Source organism: Salarias fasciatus, chromosome 4 (assembly GCF_902148845.1).
Source record: "Salarias fasciatus chromosome 4, fSalaFa1.1, whole genome shotgun sequence".
Lineage (NCBI taxonomy): Eukaryota > Metazoa > Chordata > Actinopteri > Blenniiformes > Blenniidae > Salarias > Salarias fasciatus.
Genome location: NC_043748.1, coordinates 1,832,474 through 1,850,374, shown reverse-complemented (window position 1 = coordinate 1,850,374; position 17,901 = coordinate 1,832,474). Strand labels below are relative to the sequence as shown.

At 47.3% G+C, this 17,901-nt stretch overlaps 1 protein-coding gene across 3 annotated transcripts in view; it reads left to right on the top strand.

The window, feature by feature from the left end:
• The window catches only part of asic2 (acid-sensing (proton-gated) ion channel 2), a 361,085-nt gene that overhangs the window by 310,156 nt on the left and 33,028 nt on the right, over positions 1–17,901 (top strand). For all 3 annotated transcript variants that reach the window (XM_030090324.1, XM_030090323.1, XM_030090322.1), the window contains one exon: positions 17,663–17,813. In XM_030090324.1, coding sequence (XP_029946184.1) covers positions 17,663–17,813 — 151 coding nt within the window. The remainder of the gene's footprint in view (positions 1–17,662; positions 17,814–17,901) is intronic.

The window sequence follows — 17,901 nt, the reverse complement described above, 5'->3', positions numbered from 1 at the left end:
TGGAAACGCTGCTGCTGCTGCTGCTGCAGATAGCGAGGCAACAGATGACTCACCTGCGCTCTCAAAAAGACCGCGAAATAGGATTTATTATGTGGCTTAATGCCTTTTCTGTAGAACCCAAAGTTGATAAGACTCCGCTCTTCTTTCATGCTAAAGATACATTTCCGTTGTTCTGCTTCACAACTATCATGTCAGCACTTTGCAGTTCGATCTGGGACTTTGTCGCGTCCCAACTTCAAATATTACTACACCAAACGTGAATGTTCTGTCTCACTTGCTCTCTTGTGCAGCATTTATGGTCAACAGCAGCCCAGTTTCCCTTCATTAGCCTAAAAAAAAAAAAATCTATGCTATATAATAGCAAAGAAAACTTAGAATTTCAATCACAGCTTTCTTAATATTTGCAGCCAAAATGCAAAGTTACCAGCAGAGGGAATTCAGTATTTCAGGTTTGGTCCAGTAACCAGGACTTACGGAGGTTTTTAAATTAAGATATTTAGATCTGCTGCAGTCGCTCTGCTGTTGCTTTGACACCTCGACACACTCTAATTGCAACTGTGCCGTTAATTTTGTAATCATAATTGGATAGCAGTGTGTTGGCGTTACAGGGAGGCTCCAGTGCGTACGCAGACTCCGCCGCGGTGTTAATGAGCCAATCAGGAGAGGGCTGATTGGTGTTAGTCTGGTCGCGACAACTGTGAGACATGAACGCCAAACTCACTTTGTTGGAATTTCATGAGTTTGTTTTAGTTTGTTACACCTTCAAACTGAAAATAAGTCGTCTTTGGATTAAAGAGACTTCCTGTTTCGCGGCGCCGGTGTTTCTTTTTAAAATGTACTTTTCAATTTGTCTCCCGGGGAAGCTGCAAATAGAACTAATGAAGGCAGAATATCAGCGCAGTCCTTATTCTCTTCTTTCAAAGCAAAACAAAAGAGAGAAAAAAAAATAAAAAATCAACCGTCTTACTGAAATCAACACGACCACCATGACGCCTAAAGCCCGGCCTGTCAGAGCCTGATGGCCGGGAAACGTTTTCCGGAGGGCGAAGGCTTAGCGGCAGCTCCGTCTCCTGCCTCTCAATCTGTCGCCGGCGCGCCTCAGTCAGTCGGAGTTCAGTTACAGTTTAGGCCGTGAACCCCCAGTCACCCCGCGGTCTGGGTGGGGGGGGGGATGGAGGGGCCGCATCCACCGAGCAGATGGATGAGTGTGGGAGCAGATGGACCTCTCCACCTCCGAGCCCTCGCTCGCCTTCTGGGGAGGAGCCTCGTGACTTTGCGTGTGAACTCATCCGCCCAGTCCAGTCCTGCCGTCAGAAAAAAAAAAAGACGGGATCGATATCTGAGTGTGTGTTTTCTGGTGTGTGTGTGTGTGTGGAGACGGTTCAGATCAGAGGCATTTCATTCAAACTCCGACTTTGTCCTTGATGTAAAAGAGGTAATGCTGCGTGATGACTGCTTCATTTAGAGAGGCTGACGGACTGAAGGCGGCGCCGCCGCCGTGTTCGCCGTGACTCTCTCCCTTTTCTCTTCCTCCTCCTGGTTTTTTTCCGGAGGGCGAAGCAGGTGCGTCTCGCTCCCTCGGCCTCCGAAAGGCCAGCGGCTCCTGATTGAAGGCCTGACATTTGTCAGTTTCTTCTCCGTTGAAGGTGGAAGCCGAGGGAGTACTTTGCCCTGTTGCTGACATTCGCGGGGATTTTTTAATTTATTTATTTCCTCATTCCTTTATTGGATAAAGCGCGAGCGCGCGGGAGAGGTTGTCCTTTCTGTCCATCACGGATAATGTCAGGGGAGCCGTTTGGATGCATCGACGTGTTCGCGGTGTAACTACAGGACAGATCAGTGTAACCAGCGGCTCCACAGATCAAATCACACGCCAGCAGCGCCGCGCAGCCAAAGTGAGGCTGTTCCCGCTGTAATTTTGCAGCCATTATTGTTGCAGCGGAGTCCAATAAATCACGGCCGGGAGAAGCGAAGCAGAGTTCTTCATAGAGGCGTGAGCAGATTGGGCCAGATGTAGGCGCTCCAATTTGTTGTGGTTAATTGTCTCGCTTGCTCAAAATGACTTCGGTGGCAGGTTGGAGTCCAGCTTGGTTCCACCTCTCTAAATCACCGTCTGATGAGCGAGGCACCGACGATGCAGGTGTTACGGCCGCCCAGGCGAGTGCGCGGGGGGACCGGATGGGTCAGCACGACGCGGCGGCGACGTGGATTCGAAAGTCACGACGCAAATGGAAAAGCCGCTGCATGAATAAATAGGCGTCAGGTGGAAGTGAGCAGCTGTTTAATGGGACCGGGTTACCGATGACTGACAGCAAGTCAAAACACACCGAAGAACGTGGCTTATTTCCTGCAATTACGTGGTAATTACTTACCTCCAAGTTTCACGTCAATACAATCCACCAGGAGCACAACTTAAGGTCAACATCATGGAGTCACCTTGTTACGCTTGTTAGGTCTTTTAGAAAGGACAGAAGGGAGAAAGCATGTTTTGATCCCTTGAGAAAATAACATTTAATCCAATATGGATAACTTCTGCTAATGCTGCTTGACTGAGATATCACAAGTCACTTCATGAGAGTGTATTGAAATGTGTGTCAAACTGATTTCAGTTCAGGGTCCCAGACGGCACATTAACCTGGAAATCCCCGCAAACATTTTCTCTTTGCTGTAGTTGAATCGTGCCAACAGGCCTGAGTCATATGTCGTTTCTTGCTTCATCCGTTCATGCGGCTGACTTGCTAATTCGCGCTGGAGTTTCTCCTGTGTGGACAAATGAGAACATGCATGCAGACTTTCCCATCAGAATCAGTGGTTTCTTCATTAAAAAAGACAGAAAACCTTGAGATTTCTAGGGATTGAACCTCGGATCAGTAGAGTATCTGCAGCTTTTAAATGTTCATACTCGCTGCATTTAGTAGCTTCCTGTTGTTCCTTCTGAGGTAACTGTCTCAAACTGACCACAGCTTCACATTAAACAGCTAAATAGTTGTTCAGTTGTGAATTTACGACACTTTTGATCAACATTTTTCAATTTAATGCACTTGAGCCTTGAGACTGATGACATGATATTGAACAAGATGTGTGTTAATCTGCTGATTGGATGATTATTTTTTGCAAGGCAGTTTTTTTTCTTGCAATACACTGTGCTTATTTCTCAATGTGTACACACTGCACACACACACTACATAAGCATTTCATTCCGAGCTGTGTTTTAATCCCGTTACACACCGCTGTGTCCGTCCTCCTACTCCTCATGTCCTCAAGTGTGACAAACCGAGGGAAATGTCTTTTTTTTGCATATCTATTTTTCCCAGTGTTTCCCAGCCATTCTCTTCACCTATTTCCCATTACTTTATCCAATTTCATGCAGCCGAATGAGACAATATAGACATTAAGCACACACACACACACACACACCCACCTCTCAGCTGCTTCCATGAATTGATGGGAAGCCAGAGCTTCCACGGCGAGATCCCCCGTCTGATGGATCGTAATGGAGGGAGACATCCGGCGGCTTTGACACGCCGGTAATGCAAGATCAGCTCGTCTCATTCCTGCATGATGACTCCCCAATTACACTCTGGCTGCCGGTGTCACTTGTCATCTCTCTGCCTCTGTTATATTATCTGTACAGCAGAGAGAGGAGCCCTCTTCCATATTGTTATTTCATTCCGCCGCCATGCAGATGAGATGCTCCAGCTGCCGGGGTTTGGAGAGTGCACCCCTCTTTTTTTCTTTTTTTTTTGGTGAATGCCGGGATTATTAGGAGCTCCAACCTCACGGGGAGCGTGCTTCTCTTTTGATCTTCCGTATGAATATCAAACAGTGCTCTGTGACAGCGAAGGCAGCCGAGGCCGTCTGATTATCCCGAGCTTACCTTCCAGTTTCAGCTCCTCGCTGGAAAGCCGGGAACCTGTTTCCCTTTTTGCTTTAAACGCTGCTCCGGTTCTTTGTGATTCCAGGACACGTGGGGAAGCCTGACCCACGCGCCTGCTGCGAATCTCCAGCTTTCTTTTATCCCGAGCGCCCGGTTTGATTCCGGTCCAAACACCGGAGGAGGCAGAGAACTCAATTTTCTGTTCGTGAAACCAATTTGGGGGAAATTTAGATTGGTGGCACGCCACATTACCGACCCGCAGGCAGCCGTCAGAAGATTGGGTGAAGTGTGGGCATGACGGGGACGCGTGTGAAGGAACCCCAAATATGCTAAGACGTGATTTCTCAGCGGGGCCGTTACCCCCACCAGCAGCCAGAACTGTGGACACAATGCATGCTGGGTCCCAGATTTATTGAGCCCACCATCTGCTTCCCTCAGCAAAAAAAAAAAAAAAAAAAAAAAAAAAAAGAAGGCTGCATTTTCTTTTTACTGATCAACTGTGCAGGTTTTGGCAAGTCTGCATGCCTCTGCAGTGTCGGACAGATTGTTCACCTCCAGGTTCGATGTCCTCCCCACCGCTGAAAAGACCGGTTATCGGAGCGACTGTAGTATTTCTGTCAGCACCAACAATCTGACCACAGTCTGACCTCCTGCGCTGCTCGCTGCTCAGTGTTTTGTTGTTTTTCTCAAAGGCGGTGTTGCACTCTCTCGAGTTACTGTAGGAGCTTTATAATCATCGCATTTCCAGTTTCAGAAAATGTCAAGCCAGCTCGTCTGCCACAGTGAAAGAAGCTTGGACAGGTGTGCATGTTGTGGGTGGAGGACCGTGGAGGTTTCAGCTTCTGTGATCAGTGAACAACGAAGCAATGATGGGCTTCAATGGGTTTGAGGTTAATAAATTATCCCAATGGACCATGTGGAAAATAAAGACAGCTGCTAGCAAAAATCCTCTGGACTTCTCTGGTTTTATATCTTCCTGAACTTGTCTGGTACTGGTGATTTAAATCAGAATATCTAAGCATGGTAACCAGCTCTCCACAAACCAAGCAAGACTTCCTGTTCCCATGGAGTAAAAATGTGTGGGTCTGCTGTATATGAGATGAGCCTGTTTCAAGCAGCTTGTTGTTGGGAGTCAGGCTGTGCCGCCGTGGCACAGAAACCCTGCTGTTTGCATTCTGTATATCTTACAAAAGCTCAATGTTTCGATAGGCTCTGCAGTCCAATAAACACACCCGGCGAACGGAAAATGAGGTTAATTTAATTAGGTGTAGCAAAAATTACATTCTCTCTCACGAAAAGGAAAATTGTGCCTCGCAGCCTTCATGTCACAGACCTTGAACAAGAATAACTGCTGATCCACCGGCGTTATTATTGACACCATAACAGATTTGGTCTTCGCGTGGTTTTGCTGGATTGTAATCATCTTAGCTGTCATGTGAAAACACAGCTTTTCCGCCCACACTGCCAGCATCCCTCTTACTTACAGACAGCTTCATGTTAATGCTCACGCTGATGAAGGAGCTGCATGGAAACGCATGGGTAGGAACGTGCACGGGGTGGAACTTGACATGCAGTTGATTTGTTGGTGTAATTATAGGTTTATGAAGCAGCAGGTGTGCGTGAGAACCTTCCCGTTCCTGACACACCGCTAATTTAAAATGGCTGAAACAATAAGGTGAGGAAAGCAACAGACGCATCGACTGACATTAAACAACCCAAATGTACAATTTCTTTCTTGATCTCATCTTAACACGGTATAATCTTCAGAACTGAGGCTCCAGAATCATTGTTTTTTTCAGTGTTTGTTCAATTCCGTCTGTTATTTCATGGACTATTGGCTCCACGTATGAAATGTTGCCCAGACATGTCTGCAAGCGACTCCCAGGCCGTGATATTACGCTGCGCTGCTGTCCCGGGGTCATTCTTCTTCATTTTCTTGAAAACAAAGCCAAAATCGCCCGATCAAAAAAGGTGTGTGTCACTTTTCTTTACAAAAGGAGCGTGTCACTTTTCTTTACAAAAGGAGCAGGCTGATACATTTACCTTTCATGTGCTTTTTTTTGAAGCTCCTCTAAAGAAAACACCCTCTCGCCTCTGTATCAAGACGTTTTATTCTGAGAAAAGATTTAAAGCGAGACCTTGATGCAGCTGTACAGTGCCTGCATTTGCTTTATCTCTGTTTCACCCTGAAGAAGGAGAAATAGGAGGAAAAGCTTTATTTTTCTTCTTCTTCCTTGAGTAATTCCAGATTTCCACCTGAACTCATGCAGGAAATGTCTAAACCCTCCTCTCTACTTTTTTTTTTTTCCAAACAACCAATCATGCAATGTGCAAAACATGAAATTGCAGCTCAAGCATATTTATTATGAGAAACGAGTCCGAGCTGTAAAACTGCAATTTTAGAGTTATGGATGGAGGCGCAGTCAGTTGTCCATAAAAAAAAAATGGCCAGAAGTTGCAAACAGGCCATGAATCTTGACCACGGTTAGGAATGTGCTCTGAGATGCGAGCAGCGCACACTTCAGGCCAGGTGGCTTCACCTGGCCTCCTCTGCTCGTCACGTTCACCAACGTGCACGGCTTTCCTCCTGCAAGGCGTCTTATGCACCGCTGCCTCCACATGCGAAGCTCTCGCCTTCCAATATAGATGCGAACTAACAAAACGGGGTCATTCGCAGCGGCAGACATTCACACAGGGACGCGTGCGTCTGGCTGGCTGCTCGCAGAGTGCAGCCCGGTGAAAGAACGGAGTTCAAACTGAACATCCGAGGATGAACTGCAGCCTCCAGCAGGGACGTCAACGGAGCCGATGTTTACCACCAGCCTTCACCCAGACAAGACGGTTCAGGCTGAGCAGGGTTATTCTCTGTTTCAGCTTTTATTTATTTGCTTTACTTGAGATTGCTACAAAAACATCGGAGACTCTCGCCAGAAGAAGCGGTAGATCGGCAGGAGGGAGGAAGAGGCGGTGAATTTTAGCCTTTTAGCTTTAATAATCTGGTGTTCCTTAATTGGTCCAAACAAAGGGTTCGGGTTGTACTGACAAAAACAGACACTTGTTTTAAAATGTTTCCAATACTGTGTGACCTCGATCTGCACGGTGTCAATCAGACGTTGACCTCCCGTTATGAATCGGGTCATTAAGGGCACCGCTAGCAGCGTCGGTGGATGAATCAATCCATCCATGTGGAGCTCGCGAGACGACGGCGTGTGTTTTAGGAGCCGTCGCGATAGAAACCCGGCGTCCCGCGCTAATGATATCGTTCCTCGCTGTGAACGGCCGGAGCAGCTGGCTCTTGAGCTGTGTTCAAGACTCGTCGGATATGAGAGCTGCCCCCGGGAATTCATGGCCGGTTTGAGCACATGCATCCATAAAGCCGCTTCCAGAGCGCATGTGACTACATCTGCCGGTGTTGCCGCATCGAGCGCCTTAATGGCCGTTTTGTTTCAGACCTCTTTACTGGCCGTCGGGGACCTCAGCTGCGAGCCTCACTGGATATTAAGGGATAATGAGGCTTTGCTGCTGGTATTGATCACCTCAGGGTCTGAGGAAGCTGCCAGGTCTTATATATCAATAGCTTTAAGCTGGAGACGGAGCAGGGAGAGGCGTTCAATAAGAGAACCGAACTGTCTTAAACCTTCCTCTGGAAAATTCCTCAAACTGAAGCTCGTCATGTTTCAGCCCTGGAGCAGCTGGCATCGGTTCCCCGTGGCGCTGTGAGGACGGAGCGACTCTTCGCTCGGCCAGGCCGGCCGGTGATGGGGACCTGCCAGAGGTTCCCACCTCTGCCCCATCACTCAGCCGTACGTCAGAACCTGCAGCGCCGGCTGAGACGGAGCGCCACCGGCCATCAGCGACGGGCCGCTTATTTGTAGGAACGACTGGATGTGTGTGTGACGTGATTGATGAGTGTGAGGTGACAGCCAGTAGTCCGTAGCTATATCTGCACATGTACCGGACCGCCACGTCAGGGGAGATGGAGCGCCAACCGGAACGTGACACTTCCATTTTAATTCCTTTTTTTTTTTTTTTTCCAGTTCAAGTAAGGAAGAGCAATGCCGTTGATTATTATTCAAGGGGAACACGATGTTCAGTCCAGAGAAGCTCCTCTGTAAATGTGATGTCTTTCTGAGGCTCAGCGTGAACCTGAGAACCTTGAGGAATAAACGGCGTAATGTGGAGAGAAATGTGGAGGTGGGGCGCGGGGTTCCAGGATTAATACATTTTAATTCACCTTTGCTGTTTTCCGGAGAGACTTACTGCCTGGGAGGCTTTAGTGCGTCACAAGCTGCTTTCTTCTCTCGACCAAGCGGATTTTTCAAAGCTAGAGTTGACTTTTAGCTATAAAAAATGATTTAATGCTTCAAAATATATACTTCCTGGCTTCCTTACAAAGGATGAAAAGATGTATAAAATCATCACGCTGAAATGAAACATACTTAAAGGTTTGTCTGTTATTTTTCCCTTTTTCAAATCTGTGCAGAAACTGAATTAAGTTGTGTTGAATTAAGGTCCGTAGCAACGACTTTTCGACCTGATAACTGAACTCCTCCAAGCATCCGTGCACCGTCTCTCTCCAGCTTTATCCAGCTAAACTGCTGGAAAGTCTAAAACACATCAATCTTTCATTGTGTGTCCTTCCTCTCCTCCTTCTCACTGTATTTTATCCACAGGAGCTACTGGTGCCGGTGGTTGTATTTATGTTCCATTATATAACCAGTCCACACTGCACCTTTTTCATTACTGCCTTTATAAAATTCATGGTTTCTTTTACGAGTTACATTCATTAGACAGTAGCGGGTCACTGTCTGCGCTGAACTCCACACTCAACCTTCTGGAAGTTTGCTTGTAAAAATTCAGTTGGATATCTTGTACTCATTAATAAATGACTGCCGGCCGCTTCTTTTTAACCTCTGGGATTTAAAGTGACGGTGAAAAATAATTCAGTTTCTGGCTCAAATCACCGATACAAGCCGAATCATGATCTCTGTCGTCTTCACGCTGATAAAACATTTCCTCCCTTTCTCTCCCACCGCCACTCCTCCTTACCGACGTTGATTCTCCATGTTTGTCGACTTTCTTTGACTTTTCCTTGAGGAACCGTGACATTCAAAACTCTTATTAAGGAGATCAAATCACTCAAAATTGAAGCGTTGTGGCGATTTGTGGAAAAACTGAATACATTTGAGAATTGTTATAATTAAAAACAAAATAATTATCAGCATTTGTTATGAAGTCTTTCATGTTTTAATTTGGCCACAATCAGTTTTTTTTTTTTTTGTTCAGGGACAGATTCATATTAATTAGTTTCCTTTTTTAATCATGACCTTTTCCTGATAGATGTTAATGCCTTCCTGATGTAGGTGACTTTGTGTGCAGCCGTGGGGAAAGAAAAAAAAAAAAAGCTCCCTCTCTTATATTTCATCCATCAACATGACAGACAGCCCCACAAAGAGAAATCAGTCGGCTCCAACTAAATGTTTGGTTATGCTGACCACCGAGTTCGATGCAGAACGGTGTTTTTACAGGCTAGAAGACGCCGGTTTGTTCCCTCAGAGGCTCTCCGGAGCGTTTTCATCTCAGACTCTGGTGACTGCATTAAGGTCCACTAACCACATCCTGACACCGGACCGATATCAATCACGGCTCCCGCCGGAGCTGAGAGCCAAATGACAGACGGCATTTCCCTAAATATTGAACTCTTCCTTCGAGGCGCCGTTGGAGCTGATAGCGCGGCCTTTTGCGTGCTGGCGGGCCGGGAGCCTCCGTAGATGATGATGGATTACACTGCAGCCCTCCTGTCAGGTCCTGATCCGCACCGCTCCCTCTGCACGCTCCTGTCTTTAACAGCGGCGCCCCGGCGGTCTGCGGCTTTACGTCGGATTTGACTCGGAGCATAAGGAAAGGTGACCCTCCAGCGCCGTAGATTCTGCTCGGGCTGCTCCCGTCGGGGAAGCCGCTGCAGAGTTTAACGATTCGGAGCATCAGCGGTTCACCAACAAGAGCCGGGATGCAGCTCAACCTCAGATTCCCCCCTGTTTTGTTTTGTTTTGTTTTGTTTTCTTTTCTTTTGTTTTTCTTGTGACCCCAGCCTCCCACCTCTGTCCCACTTGGTGCAAATTCGATTAAAATGAAAAATTCTCAAGCACATAACCTGCACCGAGGACAACAGGCCCGACTAATGTTAAGCCACGGGGATTTATTTCACTCCAGCTCGCGCGCCGGCTGTTTGTCTTTAGTTTCCTGATTAGTTTCCTCCTTTCTTTGTTCCTCCACCCATTCATTTTTATCTCCCTAGCCCCCATTTGTAGTTTGTATCCACAGCGCTCTGCCTCCTGCTCCCTGAAAGCATAAATATTTCCCTGCCAGCGGTGACGGCCATCCTTTGCGCCCCTGTCGCGGCGCTCGCCTCACTTCTGGCCTGTCTTGTAAAATAAAACATTATGGACTGGCGTGTGAGGATTACATTAGGGCGCCGTGATAAATATGTTCCATAAAACCTGGAACATGTCATGTAAATGACAGAATTTGCTTAATGTGACAGGAGATATGTGAGGGACGTGGAGGCTGCCACCTCGCCATGCGCACTGTGTCGTGGAGGGAATGAAGCCATAATGATGAGGGAGGCAACTCTTTCGTGTGTGTGTGTGTGTGTGTGTGTGTGTAAACTCCTCCTATCTGCTACTCTGTGCCAAGCGTGTCGCTAACGCAGCAGCCCTCTGCATTATTTATCCCCCACAGCAGTACAACCGCTTTTACTGCTGCCACACGGCGGAGAAAGTGCACACCTTGCAACTCAAAGACCTTTTTCAAAAACTTGGCGTCTTTCTACTCCTCACATCGAGCCTCCGGGATAAAGACCCCCTCCCCCCCGCCCTCCTCTTCCCCTCGATCTCCCAGCCCTTGAGCTCCGTTCCTGTTGGGGTTTTTTTTATCATGAAACGCCCGCTAAGTTCCCCCATAATGGATATTGATTCGTCAAACAATAACGGCAGATCACAACAGACAGCTGGTGCAGAAGCGCCGTAACCTTGAAAGTTGGAGGCGCTTCGCAAGTACTGATAAAACCGGCTGGCTGACTCCGAGACTTAACATTTCAATTTACTCCTCGGTGCTTTTCAGCTTTATTTCCCTGCTGACAGCGACGCGGGCGGGACGGGCGAGGGACACGTGTCCCGCTACCCGCCGTCCTGCGACGGGAAACGGCGAACACCGCCGCCGGCGTTTTTCCCAGCGTTCGCGCCACGACAGCAATGTCAGCACGAATATCCGATGAGCGGGCCGATCCGAAACGGAGCGTAATATCACGAAACGCGAGGCGCTCGTCGTCCCGCTCCTTTCCGTTTATCGATTTTCGTCCCGCTGCACGCCACCGAGTCGGCTCAGATAATGAAAACGACGTTGGGAATGGGGGATGGGGGGGGGGGGGGGGGGGGGGGGGGGGGGACTGGCGCGGCAGATATGGCCGAGCTCTCTCTCCGGGTGGACGCTGCTTTGCTGCGTCAGGAACGCAGAGAGACGGATTTACAGGCATAGCAGTGCACTTCAGGGTATTCGATGATTTGGATGCCACATGGGCAGAGAGAGATAAATGAAGGGGCCGGTGGGGATGGAGCAAAATAGCAACTTCTCTTTTTTAGAGAAGAATCTTTTGGCTTTTTTTTTTTTCTTTTCTTTTCTTTGGCATCACATTAGCAAGTCATTCGAAAAGCAATGATATAAAAAAAAAGGACTTTATAGAAGAAAGCGGCATAGATGGAGAATAGTCGAGATATGCGAAGGGATGACAGAAAATACGACCTGCCTCAGTCAAAACTGGGACTTTACACACAAAAAAAAAAAAAAAAGGCCGTGGCGCTTCCCGAGTGAAGGCTCCTCTCCTCATGAATGCACGCATTTCTTTGAACAGTCCCGCATCCCCCAGGAGCATGTTTAGGAGTCTAATTTGCGGGCAGCCGGTACTAACAACTAACCTTTCATCATGGCAGGAATTTACACTAATGACCGCGCATCTCTGACTCCCGCTCCGTGGGAGGCTCGGCGCCGCAAACAAGCGGGGTCACGCCACATTTGGCGGCCCGGGCTCCTCCAGACATTCGCACTCGCAGCTGCGAATGCTAATCAGACGCGTTTCGCCGGTCAAAAGGCGATTTAATTGGCAGCCAAGACGCGCTCTCTCTCGCCCGCAGGTCGGCTCTCGGGCCCCTGGCCTGAACGGGCCTGGACTAATGCGATATTGGCAAGCGGCGGAGTTTGACTTCTTTGACATTTCATCCAGCGCTCTGATTCAATTAAAAGTGTTGGAAATTTAGCAGCATTGGAAAAAAGATGGAAGAAGGAGCCGGGATCAGTTTGATTTAATCACGTTTGCTGATTATAGATATCTAATCTATTTCCTTCTGAAAACTGGATGCTGACAAACTTTGAGCAGCAGCTTTAGCCGTTAAATGCAGACGTTTGAGCAGATGGTTACCTGAAATCACGATTTATGCAGCTTTAGTCAATCTTCGAAGCGTTTACATGGACGTTCGGTCGAATGTACGCGGTTGACTGGCTTAACCAGCGCATGACGACTGAGACAACAGTGATTTTCAAACATCGCGGCAAATTGCTTTCAGATAAGAAGTTCATAGCCACAGGACTGGAAGGGAGCCGTGCTTCTTCTTGCTCTTTTTACCATTCCAGACGGGTTTGAGAAGTCATTACCTTCCCCCAGCTGACAGCTCGACCAGAGGTGGCATCTCGAGGGGGGGGGAGGGGATCAGGGAGGAAGGGCAGACAACGGCAGGGTCGGCAGGCAGGATTTGTAAAATAACACAAGCTCACTGTCAGGGCTGTGTTCGTGTCTTTGTCACGCGGCGGCTGGAGACGGCTCTTCCTGTCTGCTGGGGGTCTAATGGGATGTTGAACCGACCCCGGACCTGTCTGTCAAACAGCATCAGGAGTGAGCGGAGGGCGAGCACTGTGCCCCCTCCCCGACTGACACATTGACAGTCCGTGTTTAGGGACTGATCACTTTAGAAAATGTCCAGTCTGATCTTGCTTTCCTCGCACGTGGGCTGGCTGCTGGGTAACTGCATTTAATGGAGCAGTGTCCGACCGCGTAGTTTCAGTGAAATGCTTCAATCTGTGGAGGATTCGAACAGCTGCATGGATCAAGTTCACCTGAGGTATCACTAGGAAACACTGGAGAATCAAAGTGAAGCTGCATCAAATGGTCAATGAACGAAAAAACCCAGCTGATGTGAGATTACGTTCAGATCGGACCAACGTCTCCTGTCTCTGGCCCCAGGAATCAGATTTCACCCCGAGCAGAACAATCCCGCCGTGTCTTGTACCTGCAAAATGAGGAGCGATGAATATTTATCCAATGTCCTCTCCACCGTGCACCGGCAACTTTTCGGCGTGTCATTTATTCTTCCGCAGATAGCGGTCTGTCAGGAGCGCCTCTGTTTTGTAGAGGTGAATGAACCTCTAATGTGGTACTTCATATTCTTCTGATCCGCGCCACCTCCAAGGCAGTGTGGCATTAGCTTCTCCATCAATCACGTCTGCAAACCATCCATGAGGCTTTCAATGACGGAGGAGGAGCATGAAATGAAAGAAAAAAAAAAAACGCTGCTGCAGTGCAAAGAAGAAGAAAAAAACAGAAAAGAAGAAGCTTTTTGCACTTTGTCGTCCGTTCAGTCTTTTTTTTAGTTTCATTCAAGAATCGAACATGCTTGTTGTCTGCCTTTTTTTTCATCAACTCAAACCTGAAAGCCTGAAAGTGTTTGCGTCTGCCTCAATCTGGAGCGATCAGCTGAGAACATTTTGTGCAGAAGACACAGACGTTTGACATCGGCTCGTCCAGCAGCGGCCTTGACGGACCGAGAACACAGCTCCGAAACAAAAAATACAAAGAAACACACAGATTTTTTTTTTTCTTTAAGTCAAGCGGATTAAATTGTTCAAGTCTCCAACTGAAGTGCCTCTTAATTTTAATTAGCACACACATTGTTTATAATTATCACAATCAAGATTCTTCTCCCCCATCAACATAAATAAGCAGGATTCAAAACCCCAGTGTCGGGGGTGAAATCATACGAGGCACGACTTCCAAACGGAGAAGCCTTCTCCGTTTTTCCGCGCCGTTGGTGAATTTGGAATGGCTGCAGAGTTGCAGAGTTAGCCATATCTGTTGTACTTGTTACAGCACCACATCCGCTGAATTTGCATTTAATTAGCCCCAGCAGACCTCAGCTGAAATGAAGCTAGCATCAAGTTATTTCATGCTCTGTGGTATTGTTCAGCTTGATAGCAACACTTTCAGAGAACAAAAAAAAAAAAAAAAAAAAAATAACGTGTCAGAGTTTCAAAGTTGTGACTTTATGTTGCTGAAAATTAGAGGAAGCGTTGGCTTAAACCAGCCATAACATTAGAACCAAAAGCGAGCATCAGATCGTCCTCATACCTGCAACTCCGATCCGATCAGGGTCTGCAGCAGTTGGTATCAAGGATAGTGCAAATATATTTTCTTAATGTTCCCCATGATGGATCGGACTGGAGTGATCGCAGCCCTCGCTGTCTTCACGCCTCCCCCTGAGCTCTGTGCTGCTTCGAATGCGTCTCTCCAGGTTATTGATATTCCCATTGATCGGATCGGTACTTTCATAAACTGTCAGAAACTCGTCTGGATAATTACACATGATGACATGTCTCTGCACCGCCGCTGATATCGAGAACAGGAATCTCTTAATCTCGATTCCACCCACGTTGTGTGAAAAGTAGTTAGCTAAGTGTAGATGACGGCTAGCAAGCGCTACAGCGATGTGAGAAACCCTGGAGGCGACGCTGCGGCGTGCGCGGGGAAAGCTCCGGTGCGGCTGCGTGTGGCCGCAGTTGCGTGTTCGGAGGGAGCTGTTCGCTCTGCTTTGAGTTCAGTTTGTGTTCCTCAGCAGAGGAAGGAGTGTGTCTGCGTACAAACGCTTCCTGCATTCATTCGCACCTCTCATTAAAATGCATGTCCTCTCATTTACATAAAATAGCAGGGGATGCGCTCAGATGGCCGTTTATTAAGTGGACCCGGCTCTAAGTGGTACGCTCTAATAAAACACCCGCACAATAACCGAGACCTTCATGTGAGGTTATAATGCCCCCCTTTTTCTTTTTTTTTCTGCTAAGTGTTTTAGAGAGGGCTCGATGATTTTTTGACTTTCTAATGATTTTGGCGCGTCGCACCTCTGGGTGCTGTTGAATTGTTTGGGATTATAACGAGGACTGTCCGTGATGAAGAGGTTACGATGCAGCTCAGAGAGAGCGTGATCGGCTTTACCAAACTCCAACCCCCCCACCCCACCAACACCCCCACCACCACCACTGATCTATCACTTGTCTCTTTATAACAAAATAATTTCTCGCACGCAGCCACGGCGGCGAACGCAGTGAGACAGAGACCACATGTTTGGCCCATCTGTTTTTACTGGAAGTCATTGGGTGTGGTGAGGGTTCCGCGCTGCTGCTGGATTCCTCGTTCGGCTGACGGCGGTCCGCCGTGCGCTGTTAGCACGGATTCATTAAACCCTCTCTGTCGCTCACTTTCTCATGATCAGTCACTGAAGTGTGCGCCGCCTCCGGTGATTACTATTCATGTGTGGAAATCCCACGACTGCAGGCGCATTTACATGTTTTGCTCATGTCTCTCACACACACACACACACACGCACACACACACACACACACATACACACACTTTCCAAGTAAGATGCATGCCGCAATTTAAACCCTATCTATTATTCAGAAATGCCTCCAGGCTATTTGGCGTCTCTTGGCGATGGCACGGTCGTCGGCATGCAGCGCCCCTGTTTGGAGTGTGACGTCGAGAGGTTACACACACACGCTCTGTTTTTTTAAGCACTAACACGTAGAAACGTGCGTCGTGTTGTGGACCTGTTGGTCTGCAGTTGGTGGGAAGGAGACAATGTGAGGATGAAGGGAAAGCGCCCCTGTGGCGGCCTGCAGATATTTCCAAACCCGTCCTTCACCGAGACACACACCTGGAGCTCTGTGTGTGTGTGTGTGTGTGTGTGTGTGTGTGTGTGTGTGTATGTGTCTAAGTGTATAAGGCCTCAAGCAAAACAACCCCAACACTGACATGATCAATAAAAAAGAAGCATAAAGTGACAGCCCCCCCAAAATGAGAGTGAATTAAGTAATCGGCTCCCCGGTGGCGGAGCTCTTCACGGTGACGGACCGGATGTCCGTCAGTCTTCATTTCCCACTGCCGCAACTCTGATCTCTGCATTTCTGACTTCCATCATGAAGATTTATGTAGATACTCTTTCCATGATTTTTCCTGTACAGCACTGAGTTGGATTTACTGAATCATCCATGCAATTATTCATTAAATATTCTTATTTTAAAATGAATTTCCTGACACATTAATTATAATTTAATCATCACCCTGATTCCTGCATGCAGATGTGATTAAAATTACAATTCTCCTCCCATCATAAGTGAAACCAACTATTCATTTATTGATTATTTGTTGAGCCAGTGTCGCCTCCTGCCTGCCGGTTGCATTTGAATTATGATATATTTGCAGTTTCTCACCCCGGCAACATATACATGCATACCTACACAGGTGCATACGTGCGTCAATAATACACTTTTGCACTCTTTTAAAAAAGTAGAGTAATTCAGAAAGTGGCACTGGCAGTAATCAGCCCTCTCTTGACGGGGACGTCTACAATATATTTTGATTTAACGGTCGTTAAATTGTCAAATATCGTGCACTGAGTAACTACTTCTTCCCCTTTTTCCAAGATTGCTTCAACTTTTTGGCAGTTCTTGCTACAAATTTGTGCTGCTCGATTTCACTGTTTCTCCATGAAATATAACTCCATGCAATACTGCTGATACTTTCTCTGTGTAACAAATGTGGACAGATGTGCTTGCCTTGTTTTTTTTTCTTTTTTTACTAACTCGATGCTGAGCTTTTGCAACAACAACAAAAGAAAAGCTTTTAAATGTGCACCAGTTAGTTTTTGTTTGATAGTTAAAGGTCTTTTCTAATCTATTCTTCATGCTTGTCTGTGACGAAATAGAAAAACTAAATGCAAATGAACGAGATTATGATTTGTTGACACAAGTCATTTTTTTTAGAGCCCAATTGCTGCAGCCCAAATAATCTTGTAATACCAGCTAAGTCCAAAAGGTGGTGTAGTGAGTCACTTGACTGCTCTTTCCGCATGTAACACAAGAACAGAAGAAGCAGCTGCTGACTTTAAAATCAACAGAAAATCTGTTGAAGCTTCTCACCCGACAGGGTTTATAAATGTCACTCTGAATGAGAGGGGTGGGTTATGCACTGCTTTTACACTTCTGATCGTGATTCTCTGGCTGCGATCCAGTTTTCTGTCCTGGAATCTCTGCTGAGGTCTTCATGGTGGATTTCCACACCCAGTGCATCAGCCATGAAAAGATTTGGTGGGAAAGTGCGACTATTTGTTTCACTTTATGACTGATTCTAAACAGAAAAAGAAAAGAGCAGCTCTATTTTGAATACTTCTTTCGTTAATGTCTCACTTCTGCCACCTAGAGGACAAAAGCAGTATTACCTACATCCTATTTACTGTTCATTTGAACCTACTGCAAAATGTAAATGCATTTGAAAATGGCAAAATATTAGTTTTCTGACTTTGGGATCACCGTCATTTGTAATGTGCACTCCCTTCATCAGCTGATCAAGCCATTATTGACGTGCACTCCGTGTTCGCTCACTGCCGTCTCCGCCTGCTCCCCCAGGTGTTCACCAGGTACGGGAAGTGCTACATGTTCAACGCCGCAGAGGAGGGGAAGACGCTCCGCACCACCATGAAGGGGGGCACCGGGAACGGCCTGGAGATCATGCTGGACATCCAGCAGGACGAGTACCTGCCGGTGTGGGGCGACACAGGTGAGCCCGGCGCCGCTCGCCCGATTCCACGCTCCCTTCTCTATCCGTTCATTTGCACACGGGCCCGCTCCCCTTCTTACAGTCAGGT